Source organism: Varanus komodoensis, unplaced genomic scaffold (assembly GCF_004798865.1).
Source record: "Varanus komodoensis strain SLA01 unplaced genomic scaffold, ASM479886v1 scaffold1, whole genome shotgun sequence".
Taxonomy (NCBI): Eukaryota; Metazoa; Chordata; class Lepidosauria; order Squamata; family Varanidae; genus Varanus; species Varanus komodoensis.
Window position 1 is genome coordinate 104,074,148 of NW_025335268.1, and position 26,364 is coordinate 104,100,511.

The following is a 26,364-nucleotide window of genomic DNA, read 5'->3' on the forward strand; positions in this document are numbered from 1 at the left end:
CCCCTCTGGCCATTCCGCGCTCCGCAGCTGCTTTTTCGAACTGCCAAGTCCATGTTCATGCAGCGTTTCATATAAACCCTCCTAAAACCATAGCACCGTCGTGACTGCAACAACCAGTACGAAGTTTGCTTCTGGTCTCCGACGCCACCTGTCACTCTCATAGGGCACGTTGCGGATTTTCTGGTAGGGTCTGGCCTATGGTCCCACTGCAGGGTTGGGGGGTGTTGTTGCTGAAGTTCAGGCTAGGTAGGCTCTGCTTCCAAGCCGCTCGGCTCAGAGCAGGAAACACAGCTCAAAAAAAGTTTCCAGTCCGCTGAGTGTCGTTAGCGGGAAGAAGTTCCCCGGAGGCTGAAGCTCAGAAGGAGGCGCTACTCCGCCCCAGCCTCATAGGCGGAAGGGACGGTAGGAGGGAGTTCAAAGTCAGCCCCGCGCCCGCTTCCTGTGCAGCTTTTGCTTTCGATTTTGCTTGAATTTCCACGGAGTGGGGAGCAGACGCTGCAGGGCCCCTGGTCGACCCTTCCTCATGGAGCAGAAGCAGGCAAGTCTCCTCGGGGACCCCCCCTTTCCCAGGCTCACCCCTCTCCTCTCATTCAGCCAGGCCGGATCTCGGCTCGTCCGCCCGCTTTTGGCCCTGCCCCGTCTCGCCCTTCTCGGCGAGCGTCTCCTTTCTGCCCTGCGCTTCATCCTTTGATCCGTTCTTGTCCCGGACTCTCTTATAGCGTACCAAAACCCAGTGCCTCGACCATCGCCTTGTATCTGCTGATTGTGTATCCCCACGTACTGCCCCAGTTTCTCCATTCCATCGCTAGGCACGCATGCACCCCCCTTCACTAGCTCGCATTCTGTCCCTGAGGCTGCTCCATTTGTGTTAGCAAACGCCTGTTGCATTTCCATGTGCCGCTAGAGCTGTTGAATGAGACAAGCCTGGCTTCTCTCAGGATTGAATCTCAGCACTAGAACACACTGTCCTCGTGTACATCTGCTTGCTGGTAGCTGTCAGATGCCTCTGCTTTGGTCCAGCATTGCACCTTCAGGCTAGGGATAGCTGACCTGGCCAAATATTAACTGTCATGAAGCTGTAAAAGATACTAGGGCATCTATCATGGAGGGGTGTTATCAATTGTACCTCAACCTTAATTGATAGATTCCATTTTATTACTTACTCCTATATAATATTAGCGTTCTACTCTATATGCAAGGTCACAGTTATGCACTGATTCAACCATAGCCAACCCCAAACTCATATCTATAAAACTCTTAATAGACAACTAACTGAGTTTCAGTTTGTTTGAAATCTGTTACTGCATTTTAAACCTTTGCACTGTGGCTAGGTTTTACTTTTTAAATGTAACCTATTGTTTTAAATGTGTGTATAGTATTTTATCATGTTGAATTTTATTATTTTAATTGATGTGAACCACCCAGAAAGCTTCAGCTATTGGGTAGCATAGAAATGTAATAAATACATAAAATTATATTTCATTATGGATATATAGAGGTCAGACTGCCACTCTTCTCAGGCACTGTTATTTCTTCATCCCAGAAGCAAAGAAGGAACTGACTTCTAACTGGAAAAATTGCATATTACCACCCTTACTTTGCAGTTGTCTTTCTTAAGAAATAAGAGGTATCCTGGTATCCAGTGGGGTTCTTCTGCAAAGGTGAACAATGCTAGCAGAATTCCACCAACTCTTTCTGTTGTAAAAGCAGGTGGTAAAGCATTTGCACAATCATTTGCATAGGCAGTGTGCCAGCACACTATATGCGCAGCATGCTGGCACAACCACTTATGTAACTGTGCTTGAACACTTATAACTCAGTGGATCCGTCTCTTTTACATAGGTAAGAATTTATGTTTCCACTAGTTCAGTGTCATTTGGGTGCTGACCAATACATCTTCAAGCACAATAGGTATCCTCTTAAAACTAGATTTTTCACCTAATAGAAGAACTTACGATGGGGAGGCAGAACATTTAGCAGACAGCTGGATTGTACTTTTAGGTGAAATTGAATCAGGCAAGTTAATATCATTCATCTAAAAGTTAGATATGCAACACAATCACATGCCTTGGAATTAACTTGTACTAAATTCACTGGGACTTACTGCCTGGTAAGTGTACAATCTTAAAAGATTTGGTTCAATCCCTCTCATCCATATTTTGTACACATAATTCTGTATACACAGCCAACAACACTTTCCTTGCCAGCAGTGCTCCTTCCATTTTGTTAGCAGAGTATATCAAGAAAGTAAGGATTTATTGAACACATATGCTCAACCAAGTTGAATTTCACACCTAATTTTGGGAATTTGAATTCAGATTCTAAAAATTTTCATAAATAAAACATCTATCAGCTTTAGTAATACTGTCTTTCTAAAACTCAAAACTGGGAAGAAAACAGATGAGCAGCAACAGTATTTTTAAGTCTGTTGATCATAGAATTCTCATTTATCTAAATAGCTGGCAGAAGACCTTTCTGATCCTGCATCACCTCATATGGATGAAAGTGATGACGGAAGCTATGATGATGAAACAGATGCAAAGCCAGACAGAAGAAGTCGATTCTCAATGTTTGGGAAGTAAGAAACACTCATTTTAAGAAATAGAAAAAAAATACTTAGTGCACAAATCTATGCATGTCTAGGTGGAAAACTGACTATGTTTTCCAGCATATCCTAGCTATCTATGCTGGGTGTTAGAAGCATTTTTTTTCTGTACAAACATGCATGGAATCATGCCTTTATTTTCTCTAAATTGTTTTGCATTTAAGATTTTTGTTCCTAATTTGTATGCACCTAACTTTAAAACGAAACCATCCTCTGACTGGTGATAATTAATCTTTACATTGGATTTGTTGATAAAATTACTGCAGGAAAATGCAAAGTTATAAATTTTTCTACTCATTTTTCCCCTTTAGTATAATATAATCTCATTTTTGTAGCGAACACAGAACACATAGTAGAGTGTAAAGTAACTTACATCAAGTTGGATTCATAGGGAGCCAGTGCCTAACATATTATGAGTGCTTAATAAAGATAGCATGATAATATGGCTTCATATTGTATATTCCACATACTGTATCTAATCCTAGCCTTATAGTTATGTTGGGAGGCTATTCACCTAGTCAGAGACATCGTCTACTTTATTATCATCATCATCATCATCATCAATTAATCATCATCGCATCTTCAGATGAACAGGTTGAATGAGAGAGAATAAAGGATTCAGCTTCTTTTCCACTTCATAGTTTCCATTCTCAAAATAGAAGCTTTTGCTCCAAGCAGGTGGAATTTCCGCCTTATCAGAGCCACCGGGCAGCTCATGCCAGCACAGCAAAGGCCTTGTGACTGGATGAGTTTGAAAGGCAGGTAACCCACTATAAATCCTGCAGATAGATCAGCAAATGGGAAAGCAGGGCAAGGTACAATTCAATAATGTCTCTACTGCTTCCCCTTTATCCTGTTTAAGGATGTATTGGTGACAGGAAAGACGGAATAAGAGTTACATCTTGTATTATAAATTTACCTTGCATTTGTTATAGTTGAATATTGAGCTTTATTCTAAACTGAATTTTGAAACACTAAATATCAAGAATATACATTCATTCAATAATTCCCATGCATAGTAAACAGTTATGTTAAATTCATTTATTAACTCATGGGTCAAATATAATCTTATTTGTTTAGGTTTGGGGCAGGTGGGTTTGGCAGGGCAAAGTGCAACGCATAATGAACCTGACTTCTTTTACCTGTGCTTGGTAAATTTTGGCCAGTTTGACTGGCTTCTATTTTTGAAACCAGAATTTGGAAGCCCGCAGAACAGCCCATCTGAACTCGTATGTGTGCACTTTAAATCTCTGACATCTAGCAGAGTAAGTATATGTACTTGGTACATGTACCAAGTATATGTGTGTACTTGGTCTGCTCCCCTGGGATTCTCTAATTAAATGCTTGGTATCTGGCAGAGATATTGTTGTGCTGCTCTAGCATACGGGGAGCTGTGCACGTTACCCAGATGGGATATTTTAAGCTTCTGTGTACTCTTGTGCTCTCCATTGCTCATGTGCATGCACAGATGCGTGCACACATGCACACTGTGGTGTGTGGATCTGTGACTTGAAGAGCCTAGAATTCTTACAGATGAGCGCCACCTTGAGCTTTTCGAAATGACCTGTCAAAGGACTTTTGGAACATGTAAATCTCTGCTGACCATGCTGCGTAGAATCGTCTGGACAAGTACGAACTAAGAAATATTTTTGGTTATCCTTATGTTGCTGTTGTTTCTGCTGTATAATAGATTTTCATTACTTCATATGAATATTATCTTCAAAGGGATTAATGTGTGCTCCCTTATTTTTATACAAAAACCTACTATTATGCTTTAGTTAACATGTTTTCTTTAAAAAACTTCATGCCCAGATTTGCAAGAGGGATCCAGAACATTATCCAAAGGCCAAGACATTGACAATGGTTCTCCTTTTCTCCAAGGTTTGCACTTATACTGGGCAGGTCTTCAGTAGCCCTCTATAACTTGGGGTAGCCTTAATACGAATTAGTCCAGGCTTGCACAGATGTGACTCTTGCACAGATGTGGTCAGAAGTTTAAATACTATTTTTAAAGGAATCTTCTACAATTAACCCATCACCAGATGGTCAACATCGAAAGCAGATTGATTATGTGCTCTGCAGCCAAAGATGGGGAAGCTCTATCCAGTCAATAAAAACAAAACCTGGAAGCTGACTGTGTCTCAGATCATGAGTTTCATTTGCAAAACTCAGGCTTAAATTGAAGAAAGTAGGGGAAAGCACTCGGCCAGTCAGGTATGACCTAAATCATATTCCTTATGAATATACAGTTGAGGTGACAAATAGATTTAAGGGATTATATTTGATAGACTGAGTGCCTGAAGAACTATGGACAGAGGTTTGCAACACTGTACGGGACGTAGTAACTAAAATCATCCTAAAGAAAAAGAAATGCAAGAAAGCAAAATGGCTATATGAGGAGGCTTTACAAATAGCTGAGAAAAGAAGGGAAGCGAAAGGCAAGGGAGGAAGGGAAAGATACACCCAATTGAATGCAGAATTCCAGAGAATAGCTAGAAGAGATAAGGCTTTATTAAATGGACAGTGCAAAGAAATTGAGGAAAACAATAGAATGGGAAAGATTAGAGATCTCGGCAAGAAAAATGGAGATACATTTCCATTGAAGTTTCATGCAAAGAGGTACATGACAAAGGATAAAAATGGCAGGGTCCTAACAGAGGCAGATGAGATTAAGAAGAGGTGGCAAGATTACAGGGAAGAACTATACAAGAAAGATCTTAATGCCCTTGATAACCATGAGAGTGTTATCACTGACCTCAAGTCAGATGTCCTGGAGTGTGATGTTGAATGGGCCTTAGGAAGTCATAAGCAACAACAAAGCTAGTGGAAGTAAAAGTGCTACACTCAGTATGCCAGCAAATTTGGAAAACTCAACAGTGGCCACAGAATTGGAAAAGGTCAGTTTATATCCCAATCTCAAAGAAGGGCAATGCCAAAGAATGTTCAAACTACCACGCCATTGCATTCATTTCACACACTAGCAAAGTTATGCTCAAAATCCTACAAGCTAGGCTCCAGCAGTATGTGGACCGAGAACTATCAGAAGTACAAGCAGGGTTTCGAAGAGGCAAAGAAACTAGAGATCAAATTGCCAACATATGCTGGGTCATGGAGAAAGCTAGGGAGTTCCAAAAAGATATCTACTTTTGCTTCATTGACTATGCTTAAAGCCTTTGTTGATCACAACAAATTGTGTCAAGTTCTTAAAGAGATGGGAGTACCAGACCATCTTATTTGCCTCTTGAGAAACCTATATGCGGCTCAAGAAGCAACACTTAGAACTAGACATGGAACAACTGATTGGTTCAAAATTGTGAAAGGAGTACAGCAAAGCTGTGTATTGTCACTCTGCCTATTTAACTTATATGCAGAGTACATCATGCAGGCCAGATGAATCTCAAGCTGAAATTAAGATTGCTGGGAGAAATAGCAACAACCTCAAATATGGTGAAGAGGAACTAAAAAGCCTCTTGATGCGGGTGAAAGAGGAGAGTGCAAAAGTTGGCTTGAAACTCAACATTAAGAAAACTAAGATCATGGCATCCAGTCCTATCACTTCCTGGCAAATAGATGGGGAAGAAATGTGGAGGTAGTGTCAGATTTTATTTCCCTGGGCTCCAATATCACGGCATATGGTGACTGCAGCCAAGAAATTAAAAGATGCTTGCACCTTGGGAGGAAAGCTATGGCAAATCTAGACAGCATACTAAAAAGCAGAGACATCACCCTGCCAACAAATGTGCGTATAGTTAAGGCTGTGGTTTTCCCAGTTGCATTGTATGGCTGTGAAAGCTGGACCTTAAGTAAGTCTGAGTGCCGGACAATTGAGGCCTTTGAATTGTGGTGCTGGAGAAGACTCCTGTGAGTCCCTTGGACTGCGAGGAGATGAAACCAGTCAGTCTTAGAGGAGAGCAACCCTGACTGCTCTTTAGAAGGCCAGATCCTGAAGATGAGACTCAAATACTTTGGCCACCTAATGAGAAGGAAGGACTCCCTGGAGAAGAGCCTAATGCTGCGAATGGTTGAAGGCAAAAGCAAAAGGGGACGGCAAAGGTTGAGATGGCTGAATGGGTTCACTGAGGAGGTGGGTATGGGTTGGGTGTACTCTGGGTTATGGTGGAGGGCAGCAGAACCTGGGGAATGTTGTCCATGGGGTTGCAAAGAGTCGGACACAACATTGTGACTGAACAACAACAGCCACCCATCCCCCCCACCTCACAAACCCCTTAAACTAGGGGTTAGCCCTTGTGTTGTACAGGCTATGTCCTGTCCCTTAGCATGAAACTAGAAAGTTCCCTTCCCTATTACGTTATAAAGTAGGGAGAAATTTTGTGTGCAACCCTTTGTTTTGGTTTCTCTTTTCATCACTAGGGCATAGTTTGGCAGAGTAAGAAGCAGAGAAGAGAATTCTTGTATATGCCCTGTTCTTTGTCCCTTTCATATAGGCATATTGAAGGAAAGAAATAAAAAACTATGCAAATGGAAGGAGAATTCCCTTGCTGCATGCTTTTATTTTTTTTTACTCTGCAGCATTTCACAGAGATAAGAAGGAAGCCTTGCTTATGATAATGATGTACAGTGCAACTTTTTGAAATTTCTGTTTCCAATGCAAACAGGTTGGCCCTTGTCCTAAAATACTGCATAGTATTTGACTGTTCATCCTACCTCCTTTCATTGATTTGATGCAGAGGTTCTGTCATTTACTATTGATTAATTTTAAGGTTTGACTTCTCTTTTTTATATTCTAAGGAAATTGCTGTTTTTAAAATAGAATAAAATTCTTTATATTTTATTTCCACTAGATGGCAGACAAATATAAGTTTTGCTTCATAGCCACTGTACAATGAGCAGAAAGTAGTATTTCCAAAGTACAGTCAGACAATACTTTTATTAGAATCAATGAAATAAGAATCACTGGAAGTGTAGACAAGCGGATGCGTTTTCCCAATCTCTTCTTCAATCAAGATGTAACAGAAGTTGATTAGGGGAAAGAGGGAGAAGAGAAGCTGACAGCTGAAGCCATTAAGTTGGCACAGTCAGAGTCTTGAACTGGAATGAAGGAAGCGTTGCAGATTTGAATTGACTAGGCTCTTCTAGGCATCAGCGAGTTTCAGGTTACACCTAGGGCTGTTGGTGCAATGTAACTATAATGACTGCTTACACCATTTTTGAAAAGATAAAAATCTAGTATATATTTTTATCTTTATTGTAAGCAATTCACTTTTGGAAGCTTTATGTGGTCTGAAAGCTAAACAACACCAGGATTTGGACATCCCCTGCTTTATCACAAATTTAGGCAAAACATCCATTATGATATGTATTCCATATATCCCAGGCAATGGGGATTACATATTCCTAGTGGTCTTTAGGTTGTTCTTACTGTCAAAGTTATGTGCTGAACATTCATTAACCTCAAAGCTTCAAAGTACAATTGGAACTAAGTTCTTTAGAAGCAACAGGGATTTCATGTTGAAGACTTTGGCACAGTGATAGACAATCTTTTGGGACACATTTGGCACTTTGCAGTGGGCACTGCGATAAAATGGCTACCATGGGGGGCATGGCAAAGGACAAGTAACTTGCCTCATAGGCTGAGTTCCAAGCAGAGTCTGTGTCACAGATCACTCAACATAGCCTGTGCAATACAGCGCTTTAATATTTTCAACCCCTTTAACATCTCCATATTTATTGTCTTACAAATTGAAAGGGATTCGATTGGGATTGTTACTACTTGATGTACTCAAGATACCCAACACTGTGAAGGTGCCAAATATTTGTATTGTGACACAAAAGCTGAGTAAACAAAAACTAACTGGCACTTCTTCCTTGCACAATTATTCATCTCCTTTGCTGTGGCATCCCTAAATAAGCTTTGGTGCAACTGTCTGTCTCCAGAAGTCAGTGCGAGTAATTGAATGGCATCCAGCTGGATGCAGTTCCAATGCCAAATGATCTCAGATTAAATACACCTGTTTCTGGAAAGCCCCAGGGCTTTAGAAAGCATATCTAAATACACAGCATCAGAAGTACAAGGAGCTATCAAAATGATTCTGGGACAAAGTTGTGGAGACACGTCAATCAGGGTTGGGATATTTTTAAAAAATTCCCAAATTGCAAACACTCCCCACGGCACTGTGAAATCCATCATTACAAAATAGAATGGTGTTCAACCACAACTCTGCCTAAAGGAGGCATCCCTGAGGTGGATCACAGTGGTGGAGCATCATGCTCCAGGCAAGTTTCTTTCCTCAGCAAGGACTGGGGAGGTACTCGAGACTGAAGGCAAGATGGATGGAACCTAATATAGTGCAGTTGTAGAGGCAAACCTGTTTCAAGAAGTTTGCTTCCTGGCAGGGCAGTAACTCTAAACATGCAGCCAAAGTAACACTAGAGCAGCTGAATAACAAGAACCAAAATGTCTTAGAATGCTCCAAATCCCTATCAGATTGAGATTGTGTGGCAGGCCTTGAAAGTCACTGTTCACCAGTGGTCCCGTTCAGCTTCACAGAGCTAGAGTACTTTTGCCAGGAAGATGGGCAAACATCCCACGCTCCAGATGCAGGAAGCTAAGAGACATACCCAAGAGGACTGGCAGCCTGCGAATAAATAAAACATAGTTTTCAGCAAGAACATAAACCTTTTACACAGTGTCCCCAGCTACTGGTAAGACAATGTTTTAATTAAAGAAATCTGGAAGGGCTAAGGCACCTTAGTATGGGGCTGAGATGGCAGCAGGTTTGAAATGCCTTTCCTGAAGACAAAACTTGGTTCCTACTTTGAAATCTTTGTGGTTCCACGATGAGATGTCTTTATGTAGGCAGTTAATTTAGTTGGCATACAGTGTCAATATGCCTTTGTAATTTTTATCTGCTGGTCTTTTATTATGGTTGTTAACATTGTTGGCATTTTATTGCATTTGGTTTTAAATACTGTATTGTCTATATTGTGCAGTGCCCTCAAAGATGATTTGATAAAAGGTGGTATGGAAATGCTTTACCCATACAAAGCACTGTGTCCAAGCGAACGTAATCTAAGTTTGTATACACAGCAACATGGGGCTTTTGGATATGAACTTTCCACCATACCTGCATCACAGGTGGTATGTGGTTACATTTATATTGATTTGCACCCAGTCCTTTTCTCCCTGGTGTGGGCTTGGCTGTTTCTATTTCTTAGTTTTTTAAATACAGAGCAGAATCTATTAGATATTCCTGAGGAGGAACCAGGATATGTGAACCTAGAATACATTTATTTGAAATAAGCTATGTATATTTATATTTGTTATATTTTCAAACATACCCATTTTCTGATCCACATTTATGGATGGCTTTTTTTTAAGCCCATGTACAACTGATTGGTAGTCCGGGGCTTGTTCATGAATTGTTGAATTGGCATCCAAAGCTGTCATCACCAGAGTGCATTTTGCTTTGGCACATTTATCTTTACACAACTTAATCCACTGAATGACTTTCAATATTTTGCTGAAGAAAATGAGTCTAGACCAGTGGTGGTGAACCTATGGCACGTGTGCCACAGCGGGCACGCAGAGCCCTTTCTGTCAGCATGCGAGCCAAGTCACCCCAGCATCGCCCCAGCAGCCAAGTATCGGATAACCGTGCACAGAGGGGCCACACACATGCTCAGAAAGTAGTAGCGGTGCCAGGCGCCAGTTTTTTGTAAACTAAAACTGCAGTTTTCAGGTATTATTGCAGTGTTGGCACTTTGCGATAAATAAGTGGGTTTTGGGTTGCAGTTTGGGCACTCGGTCTCTAAAAGGTTCTCCATCACTGGTCTAGACCATCATCTTGTTCCAGAGAATTTTAATTCTTTTTTAACAAGACTTAATGCACAATCCTAGGCATTTTTAGAAAAAAGAAAGCTCTGCAACTCCTGTCCAAGGAGCAGAACACAGCTTTATTTCTATTTTAAAAGATAGCATTTCACATTCCAGCCATACCCCCATTTTTCCTTGTGTGTTGAGAGAGACTCTGAGAGAAGAATTACAGTGGCATTAAGAGGAGTGTCTTATCCAAGCACTGGCCAAGTGTTAGTCCTTTCTCATCAGGATCAGTCCCCCAGGCACTGATCGAGACCCCATCCTCAAACATTGCCTCTCACTCCTTCACATTGAGTAGCTTTAGATTTAAGCTACTCAAATGAGTTTGGATGTGGACTCTCTCTTTTGGGAAAGACAAGAGAGAGTCCACAGGTTACTATTGTGCTCATGCCCTCCATGGGCACCTGATTATTGTAGTAGATGAACACTGGATTAGACAAGCCTTTGATCTTAGGCCACACAGCTTTCTTTTGGGAAGGGCCATGACTCAGTAGAGCACATATTAGAAAGCAGAAGGTCCCAGGTTCAAGTGCCGCCACACCCAGGTTTGGCTGGAAAAATTTATGACTGCAGCCCTGAAAAACTGCTCCCAGTCCGTGTAGACCATATTGGGCTAGAAGGACTGATGGTCTGATTTGGCATAAGGCTGCTTCCTAAGTTCTTAGGGAAGAACTTGGCACATGGCTGCATATTTGCTGCATAATTAGGTGAGGTGTGCCTGTAATAAGTTCTCCAATTCACTTGGAATAGTGGAAACTGTCAAGTACCTCACCTAATGGTTGTTATCTTGGACTTTGCACATCAAACTTATTTGCAAGGGTTTCAGGTGGAGCAGGATCAAAAAGGGAACAAAATGCTTGCATCACTGTTACCTTGGTTCCGATTTTTAAAAAAAGCAAGAATGGAACAAACAATCTGTCATAAATACAGTAGAGAGTAAATATATTCATTTTATTTAAGTTGACAGAGAATACTTCTGCTGCATCCTAGAGTTTTCAGGAAAAGTGCTTATTTACCTGATGGCTTTAAAGGACACTATTCTGCTGCACATGCCGACGTGTGCACCTGTCTCTTAGCGCATCTTCCTTTCCTGCATCATCCCAGCAAAGCAGTGATAGGATCACATTGATGCAGGTACATTCATTCTGCCTGTCAGCAGGAGCGGAAGAGATCTGCATGACCTCTGCTGCATGCTGGACCATAGTGATGGAGGTTTCAATAGCCCTGTAGAAAAGTCCAGCGTGACCCGCTGCTGACACAGACAAATCCTCGGGTCTGTGAACACACCGCAGCCTGCTTCACTGTCTAATGGAGTATAAGCATGGTGCAGCCCTGGCGTGAGAGAAGATTAAAGAGCCCGAGGTGAACATATTTTTCAGATGCAGAGTGGTGTACCACTTGAGGAAGAGCCGAGGTACTTTATGCTCTTTGTCTTTCCCCTTCCTGCTTTTTGGGTAGTGGGGAATTTGGCTTAGATGCTTAGTATCATGAAGGTTAGAGTTTGGAAGGTCTGTTGGCTTTGGCTTTAGGACAGCTTTTCAGATCGCCTGGAAAATTCAGAGTATCTCAAGTATGGAGTTTACTGTATTTTGAGTACAAGGCTTGAGTAATAGTGCCTGCCCCTAGTAATTCTTGCTGAGATGGCATAACGATAATGAACTTTCATGCAATAAGAGAGTATGATGCTCCTATCTAAAATCAAATAAGGGTGCAGTCTTGTGCATGTTTATACAGAAAAAAGGCCTAGCTGGCTAGAGCAGTGCTGGGAGTTTAGGGACTATTTTTCTTTCTCAACATGGATAGGACTGTGCCCTAAGCATGTGAGTATTTTAAGGCACAATTCACTTTATATAGTTGTATTCCCAGCAAAGTCAGTTTCAGAGGTCCAGGGCTCTACTGTGCCTTTACAGGCATTCACTGGCATTATTAGTATATTTCTTTGCCACTTCTCAGGGCAGGAGCCCTCCCATGGTAGGTTTTACTGGCAAATCACTTACCAGGAACTGATGTGATGTTAAAAGAAGGAAAGATACAGGAACAGCAGCAAATGTATTTTTTAAAATGCAGCAGCATAAAATAAAGCTTACAACAAGTATCTGCAGCTACAATCCAGTCTGATGAAACACATTAAAGGAATGCCAGAGTAAAGAATTATGATTTCAGGGACTTCTTAAAGGCCTGAAATGATGGAAACATGTTCCTCACTGTGGAAAAGGCTCACTCTTGTGTAGTCTCACACCTACTGGCTCTTATTGCTGGGGAAATGAGAAGGACCCCTCTTGCTGATCCTGAAGTGGAAGCTGGTATGGGTGAAGGTGATTCTTCGTGTAATTTGGTTCCAAACTGATGAAGGCTTTAAAAGTCAACGTGATACTTTAACTTGGGGTCTTGGAAATACACTGCTAAGCAATGTAACTGGCATGGTATGGGTATATATGAGCCAACAGTTGGCTCCACCAATATGTAGGCAGCTGCATTCTACACCAGCTGAAGTTTCTGGTCCTTCTTGAAAGGTGAATAGTAGTCCAGTCTAGATAGAGCTGCAACTTCCATACTAACCTAAGTTAGTAAATGAACTCTTGGATCTGCAGCTACCTGTTTCCTCTAGGAATCCAGTTAGGAGTGCAGTCTCCTAACTAGATCTTAGTCTGCAGCCTAAGATGAGTTGCAAACTTCCATCTGGAGGTTTACCAACCCACAGTATATTTGTCTTGTCTGAATTAAACATCAGCTTGTTTACCTTCATTCACCACGCGGAAACAGCCTCCACTGTTTCCAAGTTGAACAGGCCTCCCAGGATATGTAGACAGAAGCAAAAGGTAGACCTGAATCAAAAAGTTCTGAACTGAACTGAAGCCACGCTTGACGGTACTATAGGAAGATGCTGAGAGCTCCAGGAGAACCAATAAAGCTGCATTCTCCCACCTATTCCCCAGCATAAGTATATGAATTACTTTGCATCTTCTACTCTGTTCTTTGAATTGTGGGATATTCTGCTCATGCAGTGAAACAGTGTAATGCTCAGCTTACGGTTTCATTGCACTTTAACAGTGAATCACTCTCTCCTTTTTAATTTTTTACCTCTTGTCACTTAGCTTTCTCACTCTGAAAATTGTAGGAACCATTGGACTTATATAGCTGAAGATTATTTTACATAATTAGATGGTTCTGTGATAGTTTAATTAAAAGTAAGATTATCCACATGTATTATTTACACTTCATTTTTGTATGAAGAAAAACAAGCAGCATATCAAACTCTTTCACTCTTCTAGGCAATTAATAGTTTGTAAAGTCTTCCAGATTTAAATATTAAAAACTCTAAAAGGGGAGCAGTATTTAATGCTTCCCCTTGCATAGACATGTGTTTTGTTTCTAAAATTACATGGTATTTGGCACTAATTACTGCCTTTTCCTAAACAAGGGTCTTTGTACCTCTCCCATGGATAATTTTATAATATATAAAGCTTCAGGCCTCAGTTAACAAACAAAATGGCATTGTGGTGACACAATTGATTAATGAAAATTAGAGTTCTAGAGCATTTTAACAAAATTGTTCTCCATGATCTATTAATGCTATTCAGCTACTGGTCTAAGTGGAAGTATTTTTTGAGAGGAAGGGGGGAACCCAGAAAATCAACAGAAAAATTCATTTTTTTGTCAACCTTTTCTTATTCCCTAACTAGCAAAACCATTCTAGTGGCAACATATTTGCAGGTATGCATGCTCATATGCCCATGTAGGGAGAACTTTGTGGAGCACAGTAGAACTCTTATATGGGCTGACAAGAGTAGGATGACCCCAATTCACTACTGTGGATAAACTCTGGAAATCTAAAGCTTGTTCTGGATTTGCAGGAGCAAAATGACTTTGGATTTTGCTTCAGTGCTTTGGTCAGGAAATTACTTGGCCCTAGACAACTTCAGGCAGCCTTCATCAACCTGATGCCCTCCAGATATGTTGGACTGCTGGCTAGGGAATACTGGGAGTAGCGGTCCAAAACATCTGGAGGACATTGGTTCAGGAACAGCTTCAGCAATGCAATTTACCTTAAATGCAAGGTAAAGAGAAAGGCATCAGAAAAAGGCATCAGAAAACCCCAAATTTTGAAAGACTCTGCACATGTACACTGGCTATACTAGGAAAAACAAAAAGCTTTATATCTTGAACTGTAAAAACAGGACTTTGGTGTAGATATATACTAGCAACTCTCAGACAGGTGGAAGCCTTTAAAATACCTTTGAAGTTTTTGTTCGTGATTGTCATGAATATGATATACATCATGCAAGTGTCCCTTACAATTTTCACAAAAAAACATTAGTGTAAAGCAACCTTCTCCAACATTGTGCCTTCCAGACACATTTGGACTGCAACACCCAGAATTCCCAGTCAATAGCCCTGCTGGATGGGAATTCTGAGAACTGTAGTCCAAATGCCCATGAAGGTGAACAGGTGGGCAAGACTGGTGTAGAATCTCAGGAGTTAAAGTAAATACAAAGCAGTTTGATACCATTATGTTTGTCTCTTCTGGTCAAAATTGGCGCTAGAGTCCCGAAAGTGCTTCATCCTCAATGGAATGGCTAGAAGACATTTTATTGAAAAAAATATGTCAGGGTGTATACCATTTAATGTTTGTGCACTATATAATATAAAGAAAAAGTAATTAAAGCTTTAGGGATTATATTTCCCCTTTTTGGACAATGTGTTATGTTCTTTGCAGGTGTTATGCATATGGTTGGTTGGTTTAGTTATAAAACAGTACCTACTTCAGAAGTTGCTTGAGCTCTACCAATGTGTAGATGTGTGTGAGAAAGGGGTGTTCATGTGCATGCGAGGTGAGGAAGAACCTTCTTAGTTGCAAAGCCCATAGCTCCTTACAGTGCTTTTATTTTAACAGCAGGCATGCAATTATGCATCTAAAACCCGCCCTGATTGCAAAGCCTTCAGAGACGCCACCTTCTCCATTACAGACATGGAAGGATGTCCTTCTTGCTCTTTGTTTCAGAGCAGGGATACTATTAAAGGGACAAAAGGCTGCAAAACTGGCAAAACCTGTTCTTCTCTTTCCATGCTTCCCTGAACTATGCTCCATGGCTGCCTGTTATTGGGAATTACTTTCTCAAGAAGGTGGTGCCTTCTCCTTGCTGTACTAGCAGCAAGGGATTAAGTGCTGGTGGAGCCAAGTTCTGGCTGTTGAGACTTCGAGAACACCACGTACCTGGTTGAGAACTTTATGTTAGTAACTATTATTGGAAATCCTGCATGTTGCTGTTGCCTCTGCTTCTACAGACAAGCAGTCACAAAATTTGGCTGCAAAGAATGAAACCGGTTCTGTTCGGTTCCATCTACATACATCACAAGAGTACTGGGAAAATCCCTGGTCAAGTTATTCCTTCCTGTGGTTAAGAGTTTTGCTTATTTGGAGAGTTTGGCAGTTGTATAAGAGTTAGAAGAGACTGGCTGACTTTGCAGTGTCCGTTCAAAGCACATCTAGTGACTCAGAACACTTTGCTTTGCTTTGGACTGCTTTGAAGATACTACAGATAAAATTCGAATACCTCCTGAAGGGCATAAATGACTATTCAGACTTTGTCTGAAACAGATGCATATCTCTAACAGTTATCATCACTAGTTCACTTCGCAGGAATGGTTATATCCCCTCTTATCTAGACAAACTGACATTCAAAGTAGTGGATTAGTAAAAGAAATGAAAACAGTAATTTTCCCAGGAAGAGTAATTTTTAAGGGCCATAAAAAATAAAAGCAATGATAGACCTAAAGGAATGTGTTGTTGCATTGGTTTAAGCCAGTTAGTTGTAATAAATGAAACTCCACAAAAGGGATAGCACTCACATATTGTCTTAAACTTATTTTTTATATTTCTGTAAGCAGTAAATTAAGTCTGGGAATAGGCTTTGTTTTTCACTGTTAATGTACTGCATCACCTTCTCTGCCTGCAGTACTTTTGTGGAGCATAAATCAGAGAAGAACATCCATCAGTGGCCTTCTTTGATTATACTTCAGCCTGGTTGTTTGATAAGCTTTTGCTTTGGCATATAAATATGGGAAATTCCAAAACCTCCTGTGTGCTGCTTCCTTAATGTTGTGCCAAACATTGGACAATTGCAGAATGTTTTTCACGGTTGTCTTGGTAACTTCTTGTCAATATGTTTGTGAGCTTAAATGTATCCAAAGGCAGGGATTATCCACCATTGCATTAATAGCTTCCTCAGAACAAAAAAGTAGCTCAGAAGTACTTTGGGCTGTTCAGAATTGCAGGGATTGGCTTGATGATATAGCTTCAAACAGAAGTGTTGACGTGGAAGTAGGACTGTGCTGCAGGCCCCATCCCTGACTTGATGCCCATGGCTGACCCTGCCTTCCAGTGTCCTTATGTCGAGCACAGGCATCTGAAAAGAAATCTCTGTTCCTATGTAGGAACTCCATGGAATCATGTTTGGTTGCACTGGCATCTGATTGCATGGATTGCTTTACTGCTGAGCACCTGCTAATGCACTGAAGTTCATTTTTAGCTGTCCATGCTCAACATGCAGATGTTAAGGGCAGGATGTTTGGATATTCATGTTAGCAAGACCAGAAGTATAGCCCTCTTCCTGTGTCAACATGCCATACACATAGATAGGGGTCTTAACAGGATGGAAATGTCTCTTTCAAATTGTATTCCTGAAAGCTGTATTCAGTTCTTTTATCAGTTATGGCAGAGAAGTTGCCATGGAAGTTTTCTTGCCTTTCAATTTTAAATTAAAAATTATTTAAATTTTATATGCTGCTCATCTTCCCATGAGGTTTCTGGTGATGGTTAAGCATGTAGAAGAGACTCCAGGAGACCATACAGGTCCTGTTGATAGTATTTGTGAAATACAGGGTCCAAGCCAAGGCTGGTGGGGAGGGGGATGAAGGAAAAAGATGCATCTAATGGTGTGCTAGTTCCAGTGCTTTTGGGAACATCCAGAGAAGTTGCACTGGGGATTATCAATATGCAGATAGCACCCAAATCTCTTTTTCCTTACCATCATATACTGACGATCCTTTCTTGATCTGAGTTTTTGCAGGAATAGATAAGTGGGGCTTTTTTTCTCTTATACAACACATATCCCTGTAGAAGCAGTCTAGGGAAGTTATTAAAGGTACAGTGTATCTAGAGCTAAGTGAAGATATACAGTTAGGCTCTGGTTGGATATCTGATGACGTGAATTGGTGACAATAGCATCCCACCATTTATATGGCCATGCCATGTTAGGCTACTGTATTCCTCTATCCCCAGAGGATCATAGGTGCAGTGCAGGACTATGGTCAGTATCACTTTCTAGGCACATGAACCTTTGAAACCTCTTGTTGCTTTTAATTTCAGAACCCCAAGTTGTGAACCAACCTGTGTGTTCAAGATGTGCTAACCATACATTTACACAGTTGGTGTTGTTAGGAATATTGTGGATAAAGGCAATTAGCTGCTTGTTGTTGTTTTCCCAGCAATGTTCTTTTTTTAAAGTGTAGCATCTTCATATAGTCTAGCCGTATGCATGTCCATTCAGAAGTAAGTCCCATTGAGCTCAGCAAGACTTACCACTTTAGCATTAAAACTTCTATCTTAAAGTGTACTTCTCTATTGTATATGCATATCCCTTGTGTTATGAGTGCATTTGTCATGCATCTTAAACTCCAGTCTTTATGCCAGTAAGGAGGAAACAAGGGAAAGTCTCATGATTTTTTTTTTTTTTTTTTTGGCTCAGCTGTAAGGACCAGATTTTCAGGTTTCATGGGGAACTGCAGTGGGGAAAGCAGTATTGCCTCCTTCCAATTCCACAGATGAAAACAATTTCCTCAAGGGAAAGTTTTTTATTTCGGTTCTACCCACTTGATACAGAGTAAAGTTCCGTTGTACCCACTGATGCTTCCTTCTGAATAAATATGAGTAAGATCCTTTAGTTGTGAATAAAACATGCCACCATCAAAACTTACACATGCAGTCAAATCCTTTGACTGCAGCATCACCATAAAATGGTAGTTTTGAAAGAGTCATATTCTAAATGTAAACACTGAGTTACTATTTCTACAGAAAAAAGAAAAATGGACAGGAACATCTGCCAGAAGTCTCTTCCGGTAGCCAATACCGAAATATTAATCCGACATTCCGGTATAGTATGGAGTATGAGAAAGTTGGTAAATGCATTATTATAAACAACAAGAACTTTGAAAGAAAAACAGGTATGTGGTTTTTTTTCCCCTTTTCTGTCAGTTTTTCTGTAATGCTTGATTGTAATCCTAGATGGCAGTTTAAAAAGAAGTTACATGGATAAGCAACACCTTTAACAGACAATATCTCAGGGTGCTAACATCTAACTATTGCTTCTTCCTGTACAAAGTCAGGCATAGACCAGGGATGGGAAACTTTTCCCCCTTGCCAGTAGACTGCTGGGTGCCACACAGTGGTAGGCAGAGCCAGGGGAAAAAGTGGGTGGGCCACACCTTTCTTTTCCTGCCACCTTTTTCTCTCTGTCTCTACCTTCCTACCCAGCAGGTTTCAGGAAAAGGACAGATCATTCTGGCCAGTGAGCTGAACTGTTCACATCTGCTATAGGATGCCGAATCCACTAAATGTCATCTACAGCAGTGCTCTTCTCAGGTCTTAATGAAGGGCCGTATCAGACTTCAGAACTCCCTCCCACTTGTCCCATTTCTTATGGGGTTATTTGGAAAGTCCTGTAAAGGCCTGACTTAACCACATAATCGATGTTGCTGTCTTTGTGCTTTGAAAATAAGCTTTAGCAGTACTGATCGTGCTGTGCTCACCTTTCTTTTCTCAGTTCTGTTGGATTCTGCGGGTTTTGGTTTTATTATATTTTATGGTACTTGCTGTGAGCCACCTTGAACTTCTGCAATGGAAAGTGAGGGCATAAAGACTTTTAATCTATATTTGTTCAGAAGTGGCACATGTACACAAACCCGGGTGCTGCTTGACTGCCCTTGAACAGAGACCGGTAGTTTACATAGTTTTCTCAAGGAAACTGGATCTTCTTATTGAATAAATGAAAAGCAAGTGTCAGTTGCGCATATAAGATGAACTGTTGTCTGGATGCTATTCAGAAATCCAAGCTCTAAAACTGTTTTCCTTTTCATTGGCCAGTTGGCAGCTTGAAAACCTGTAAAAATAAGCATGCTTCTGTGCAGTCAGCTGTAACCTTTGCTTCTTAACAGGCATGGGTATACGAAATGGCACTGATAAAGATGCCGGTGACCTACAAAAATGTTTCCAAAATATAGGATTTGATGTGGCTGTCTACAACGATCTAAGTTGTGATGATATGAAGGAGACACTTCTTCGAGGTAACAATGAAAATTAGTTAAAATAAACTTCCCAAAATGAATGTCTAACTCTCTGCTGCTTTAATTAATCCATTAGGGAACCTAATTGAGAATGTGACCCTAAGAATATTCCCTAGGTAAAAATCTTCACTGAATATTATGTATAGCAGGGCTGCCAAGTCAAAGGATCAAATTTAATTTTGAAGAAGCTCTTGGGTGGGGCCAAAGGCAAAGGAAGATTGCTCCCCCTCTCAAACCCCCCCCCCCACAAAATATATCAGGATATTTAAGTTTAAAGGTCTTGTGTCTTCTTATCCATTTCAGCATTTTTGAATATCAGGAAACTCTACAAATCTGGGAAACTACAGAAGAATCTTGATAGAGGGAACAGGGGAAGTAGCCATCTAAAGAACCTTAGCTGGCTGTTTTTAGCCCCCAGGCATGAGGTTTGGCACTCTTGAGATCTAGCATTAATGTTAGGTATTTTTTCCAGGCTGCCTTTAACTATAAAGAACATGATTTGTAGCCTAAATGTTCCTTGAAAAGAACAAAGTGGAATTTCCATTACATACAGAAGATATGTTTGATTTTCAGCTGCACTTGAAAACCATAGTAATGCCGCTTGTTTTGCCTGCATATTATTAAGCCATGGAGAGGAGGGTATGATCTATGGTACGGATAACTTTATGGCAATCAAGGAGTTGACTGCCTTTTTCAGAGGAGACCGGTGTCAAAGCCTCGTTGGAAAACCAAAATTATTTTTCATTCAGGTAAGGAGGCAAATGTTGGTAGCTAGCAGTGGATGGATAGTGGTAATTTTGCAGAGCTCCGGGAGAGTAAGCAAGAATAAGAACCTGTGGTCTGATGTGGTTGCAGAATGGAGCATAAAGATAAAATTGTGATTTACTCTGAAGTATGAAACCAAAACTGTAAGTGAAAAGAAGCCAGAACATTTACTGAGCGTTTCATATCTGATATTACTTAAGACTATTCATGACCTTTGATGCTTTAACTGTGCCATTCTCATTCAACAATCTTGGAAAGAGCAAAATCTGTTCTTTCACAAACAGCACGTAACAGTGGCGTAAATCAGCCTTTCCCAGCCTGGTGCTATCAAATCCAACCAGTTCTAGCCAATAGGTGGAATGCTGAGAGGTACCTACTGGTACCTACTGGGGATGGCGCAGTGAAGGTAGAAACCTGACTGACACTCTGTTGGAACACTGACTGGCACTTTTCTAGAGCTTAATGCTTTGTGTTACGATGCTTTATGATCCGGTAGTATAAAAGAGGTTTATCAAAAGTAGTTGGGCTGTGCTGTTTCACTAGTAAGACAGTGAAAAAGCCAATGCCAGACAGAATGTGGTAAGTGGTCTGTAATCTGTTACAGAATAAGTAGGGAGGCTGGCAACATCTGCAGTGGGTTTACATGAGTTTGGATTTATTTGAGCCAACCACTTTTTCTGATTATGAATTTTGCAGACTTATGGACCAGTTTAGTTTTTGCAGGGTATGGGTGGTTTGTTGTAACAGGCTAGTACAAATTAGTGCAAGTAGAACAACAGTCAATGACCACAGGATGACTGTGAAAAACTGATGGAATGGAATTAGCAACATCAGTACATCCCTGGGTATAAAGCAGCTTCCTATATTGCATTGGTTAACCAGGCCACAGTGATACAGCGCTGACTCTCCAAACCTTCCCTGCTTCATGATTATCAATTTTTTCTCAGGTATTTTGCTTTTGGGTAACTGGGGGAGAAGGATGGATATGCCAAAGCAAAAATTATACCAGTGTGAGTTGAATATTAGATACTTTATAAATAATGAATAACACATCCACCAGCAGAGGCCTGGCCTCTCTGCATATTCTTACTAATGAAAAGCGATGAAAATGTTCAAGCGGCAGCCCGTGGATTGGTGTATTTTTTAACAGGGCTCATGTTGCGGAACTTCATAGGTAATTAATACGCAATATTTAGTTTATGAGGTTCAGTTTACCAGCTTCAAAATTATCATATTGGCATAATTCCCGTACAAGGTGTGTGATTTGTGTATATGTGAATTATTTTCTCCACTATTTAATATTATGATTTCAGGCATGTCAAGGTTCGGAATTGGATGATGGGATTCAGACAGATTCGGGTTCTTCAGGTGACACTCTGGAAATGGATGCCAATCCAAACTACAAGATTCCAGTGGAAGCAGATTTTTTGTATGCATATTCCACTGTGCCAGGTATGATAGCAAAAGGTGGCAACTTGACATAAAGAGGAGCAAGAGTAAGATGAAGTGTGAATATATTAGGGTGGAAATGAAATTAAAGATAAATAATAATGATTGAATGCTACTTTAGGCAGAAACATTTACTTTGAATTTTAAGACAGTCTTATAAATGTGGAGCATTGCACAAAGCATGTATATCTGTCCTTTTATTTATTTTTTTTTCCTTTTCTAGTTCAGGTAATGAATGAAGTCCCTAAAATTCTAAAGTGCATTATCAATAAGTGGTATGCTATTAAAACAGAGCCTGAACATACCTTTGATTTTCTTTAATAGTCTTATTCAGGCACATGTACACAGCACGGGAGGGTGATCAAAATTTCAGTTCCCATGGTGGGATCCCTACATAAGAAAATCCCCAGATGCCTAGCACCCATTCAGACAGGTGCCAGTCAGCTATTGGTCTGGGTATGTCGCTGTCACATGCATCATCCCATGTAGCCATCACATCACATTCAAGAAGTGAGGCTAGGCCACGCATTCTAAAGGATCTCTTCATGCAGATACCAAATGCTTTTATAGAGTTAATGGGTATTTAAAAATAACTGCACAGTTGCCTTGCTAGATCAAGCCAAAAGTGTCTCCATCCCTGGCCAACCAGATGCACTTGGGAAGCTTAAAAACGACCTTACAGAGCCATCTGCTGTTGCTGTGAAAAATGAGGGTTCTGTTCTTAATATTCTTGGCTAAAAATCGTTAACAGGGCTCTCTCCCCTGGATTTATCAAAATTGCTTTCAAGTTATCTATACAAGTGGCCATCACAGTGTCATCTTGTGCTAATGTATTCCATAAGCTTATTACATTTTAAATTACTTTTGCTTTCATTGAGCCTACTGCTAATAAAGTTTAGAGCTCTTCCACTTTGAGAATAAACTGTTTCCCTAGAGAGCACTCATACTTCTAAATCTCTCTCATGTAAGCCCCCCACGCATTTTCCAAAGTCTATTATAACTAAAAAACTGGAACTGCATAAACTGTTTATTTATTTATTTATTAGGGGTATTTCTACATCTCTGGACGGCTTACAATAAATCACCCAGTAAATACATCATAATATCCCATGACTGAGGATAAAAACATAATTAAAATATTTAAACATTAAAATACCAGGTAAATAAAAAGGTCTTGACCTGGTGCTGAAAAGTATATAATGTTGGCACAAGGTGAAACTCTGGGGAGCGAATTCCACAATCAGGGTGCCACCGCAGAGAAGGTCCTCCTCTAAAAATTCATTCTCCAAACCTCCTTCAAGGAGGGTTCCTAGAGCAGAGCCTCTGTTGCAGATCTTAAGGGGCGGGAGGGCATATTGGAAAAAAGATGTTCCTTCATGTTCCTTCAGGGCCTTGAGGTCAATACCAGCACCTTAAATTGGGCCTGAACTTCAGTGGGAAGCCAGTGAAGCTAATAGAGGACCGGTGTTATATGAGAATGGAGACCAGCCCCTGACAGCATTCTGGCAGCTATTTTGAACCAGTTGAAGTATCAGTAATGATACTTTTTCTCAGTAATGACAATGCTTCATTCCAGAATCATTTCACTTGCCACTTTCTAGGAAAACCCTATACGCTTAGAAAGCAGAATTATACACACAAGGCCTTTATTAGCTTCCCCTGCAAATGCTCATGCTCTTAAACCAGTAGAACATTTTCTGAAGAGGTGAGTTTCCTCATTAATAATCTGAACATCTGCTATTAAAACCTCTAGCCTCAACTCTCATTCTCGCCTGCATATCCCTGATTTTAACTGCATGTGTTTTAAACTTCTGTCTTGTACTTTTCATTCTGATAACTAACACTTTCTTCATTGTCCATGTTTATAGGTTATTATTCATGGAGGAATCCAGAGAAGGGCTCTTGGTTTGTGCAGTCTCTTTGCTCAGTTCTGAAGGAATCTGGCAAAGAGTTGGAGATCCTGCAGATTTTGACCAGGGTTAACTACAAGGTTGCTAGAAACTATGAATCACAGTCCACTGACCCACGCTTCAGCAAGAAGAAGCAGGTTCCTTGTGTGGTTTCCATGCTAACAAAAGAACTGTACTTCTGAATTCATACCTGCCTGGGCAGATAACAACAGTGCCTTATTTTTTTCCCTCTACGGTGAGATTTAAATAGCCACTGTACTACATTTCATAGTACAATGTTGAACGTTTTAATCAAATCTTTTCAAAGCAGAAGATAACTCTGAATCTAGACCTTCAATGCTTTGATTCTTCTGATATGCGATACCAAGATTACCTCAGTTGATTGTTAATACACTTTTCCAAGATACAACCAGAGGGTGTGTGCACAACTCTTGGTAGACACTTCCATTGTTTGTTTTCATTCATGCTGAAAGAAAGAATGTTCATACCAGTCTTGCTTGACCTTGTATGGAGTCATCTTATGGAAACATCTCATAATTTTCTACTTTTGTTTCCAGCTTTCTCTTACTACATGAAGATAAGAACACTTGTTTCTTGGTTATTTCCAGTAGCATTAGAGGTTGGTGTTTACACAAATGAGACATTGCCATTTGACATATGTTGATTGGTCTTGATGTGAATCTAAAGTCAGTAGCTTGGATCCAGCCTTTCTTATGCTTAGGATATGCCCATTGAGCTCAATAGGACCTAAGTTAGTCATAACAAATTACCAAGAATCTCAGTAGATCTACTCTGGGCATGATGATGTAAGATTCAACTTCCTTGCAATTATCTACTACTTTTGGAGAACCACAGTTCTTTCCTTCAAATATTGTCAGCCTGGTAAATCTACCCAGTCTCCAGGGTAGATTTTATGTAATGTCTAATACATTTGTAATGTCTAATACATTATGTAATGTATTAGACATTACATAAAATGCCTGTACGTGCACTTAAAGACAGAAGGAACCATGACTCTTGACCACACAAGCCATTCCTCTTATAGAAAATGTAGCCCATTAAGTGCTGGTTTTAATCAACATAAAAATAACTTTTCTTGTATAGTTAGAATTTGTGGATCAAATAAAGTTCAGCTTCATAACAAATCTACTGAATTCAGCAGGAATGCCAGTGTCTTCAGAAACAATGCACTATGAACTCTGCTAAAATGCATGATTTCTGTGTTTTTGTCAATTATTTTTTATTTTTTTTAAAACCTAAACAGTAGAAGGGGAGCAGGGAAATGAAAAAATGAATAAAAAGTGACAGTTTTCTTACAAATAATTTAGTATTTGGGTAAATTCATGGTGATATGCATTGTAATGCTATGTTTTGTCACTATGCCAAAAATATAGCAGGAGGTTCCAATATGTGATGATGATGATGCAACATACAACGAAGTGGGAAAGTATGATAGTTTGAAATTGACATAACAAAATGTGTGTGGGGGTGTTTTTTTGTTCGTTTGTTTGTTTTTGGGGTTTTTTGTTTTTGTTTTGTTTTTTTGCTTTTTTTCAGGAGAAAGAGTAAACTTTTAAGTTTTGGTACTAGAACATCAGAGGGAAATCTGTCTTGCAATTAACAGTGAAATATTTTCACTTATTCATAAAATTATTTTGGCACTAAAGAATTGCTGAATTCTTTGCAATCTCATGTCTGCCAATTATACACAGGCTTAGTTAGATATTTTCCATAGCATTTCAAAAAATCTATTGTTTTCATTCTCCATATAAAACTGGAAATTTAAGTAGCTTGAATTAGTGCAGCAAATCATAAGACTTTTTCTTCAGGGAAGAAAATTAGAATAGAGTTATCTGTATATGATTGGTGAAAACATGGCTGATCTGTACATTATATTGTATTACATGGAAACAAAGTATCTATTTTTTTCCTAAAAGATGTTAGTGAATTCTGTGGGAAAGCATCATGAAACAAATAAAGCTACTTTTCCAACAAATTGGCTTGTTTAATTTATGTTTGTGCTGTTGGGAGGGTAAGCTAATGACCACTTGCAAAAGTTAAAGATGGCCCTCTGTTTTGCTGCAGTAACCAATTAAAGTATCATATACACCAGGTATCATATACAGTATCATATATCATATATATCATATACAGTATGAAAGTATCATATACAACCAGAATTATTCAACAGAAGACCTACATGAAGTAAACGTTTGAGTGCCGCAAGACATGAACAAATATTTATTTGTTTATTATGCATTATGACTTTATGAAAGTCTTGTTTATCAATGTATGTCTTTTTTAATGTGCATGGTAAGGGGCATAGACACCTGGAACATTAACTGTAGCATGCCCTTCCCAAAAAAATGGACCTTTAGAAACAAGAACTGCTTGAAGCAAATGTGATATTAATTGAAAACAGCAGGGTGCTTTTTTACTGTTGTCAGGGCAATCAC

The 26,364-nt window shown here is 40.0% G+C and overlaps 1 protein-coding gene across 2 annotated transcripts; it reads left to right on the forward strand.

Annotated features, from left to right (window-relative positions):
* On the forward strand, positions 1-25,904 carry CASP7 (caspase 7). 2 transcript variants are annotated; one of them, XM_044439247.1, is made up of 7 exons: positions 1-183; positions 2,460-2,578; positions 18,517-18,665; positions 19,656-19,784; positions 20,358-20,533; positions 21,863-22,001; positions 23,867-25,904. In XM_044439247.1, the coding sequence occupies exons 2-7, from the start codon at positions 2,496-2,498 to the stop codon at positions 24,088-24,090; spliced, it is 900 nt and encodes a 299-aa protein (XP_044295182.1). In that variant the 5' UTR covers positions 1-183; positions 2,460-2,495; the 3' UTR covers positions 24,091-25,904. The 2 variants fall into 2 exon arrangements, with proteins under 2 accessions (XP_044295182.1, XP_044295172.1); XM_044439237.1 differs by lacking the exon at positions 1-183 and adding an exon at positions 284-538.
* Positions 25,905-26,364: the final 460 nt, after the last annotated feature.

What these genes read in the sequence shown, in the direction of transcription:
- CASP7 (XM_044439237.1), top strand. An exon ending in CGATTCTCAATGTTTGGGAA is followed by an intron (nt 2,579 to 18,516) that starts GTAAGAAACACT and finishes CTATTTCTACAG; the next exon opens with AAAAAAGAAAAATGGACAGG. An exon ending in GAAGGAGACACTTCTTCGAG is followed by an intron (nt 19,785 to 20,357) that starts GTAACAATGAAA and finishes TTTGATTTTCAG; the next exon opens with CTGCACTTGAAAACCATAGT.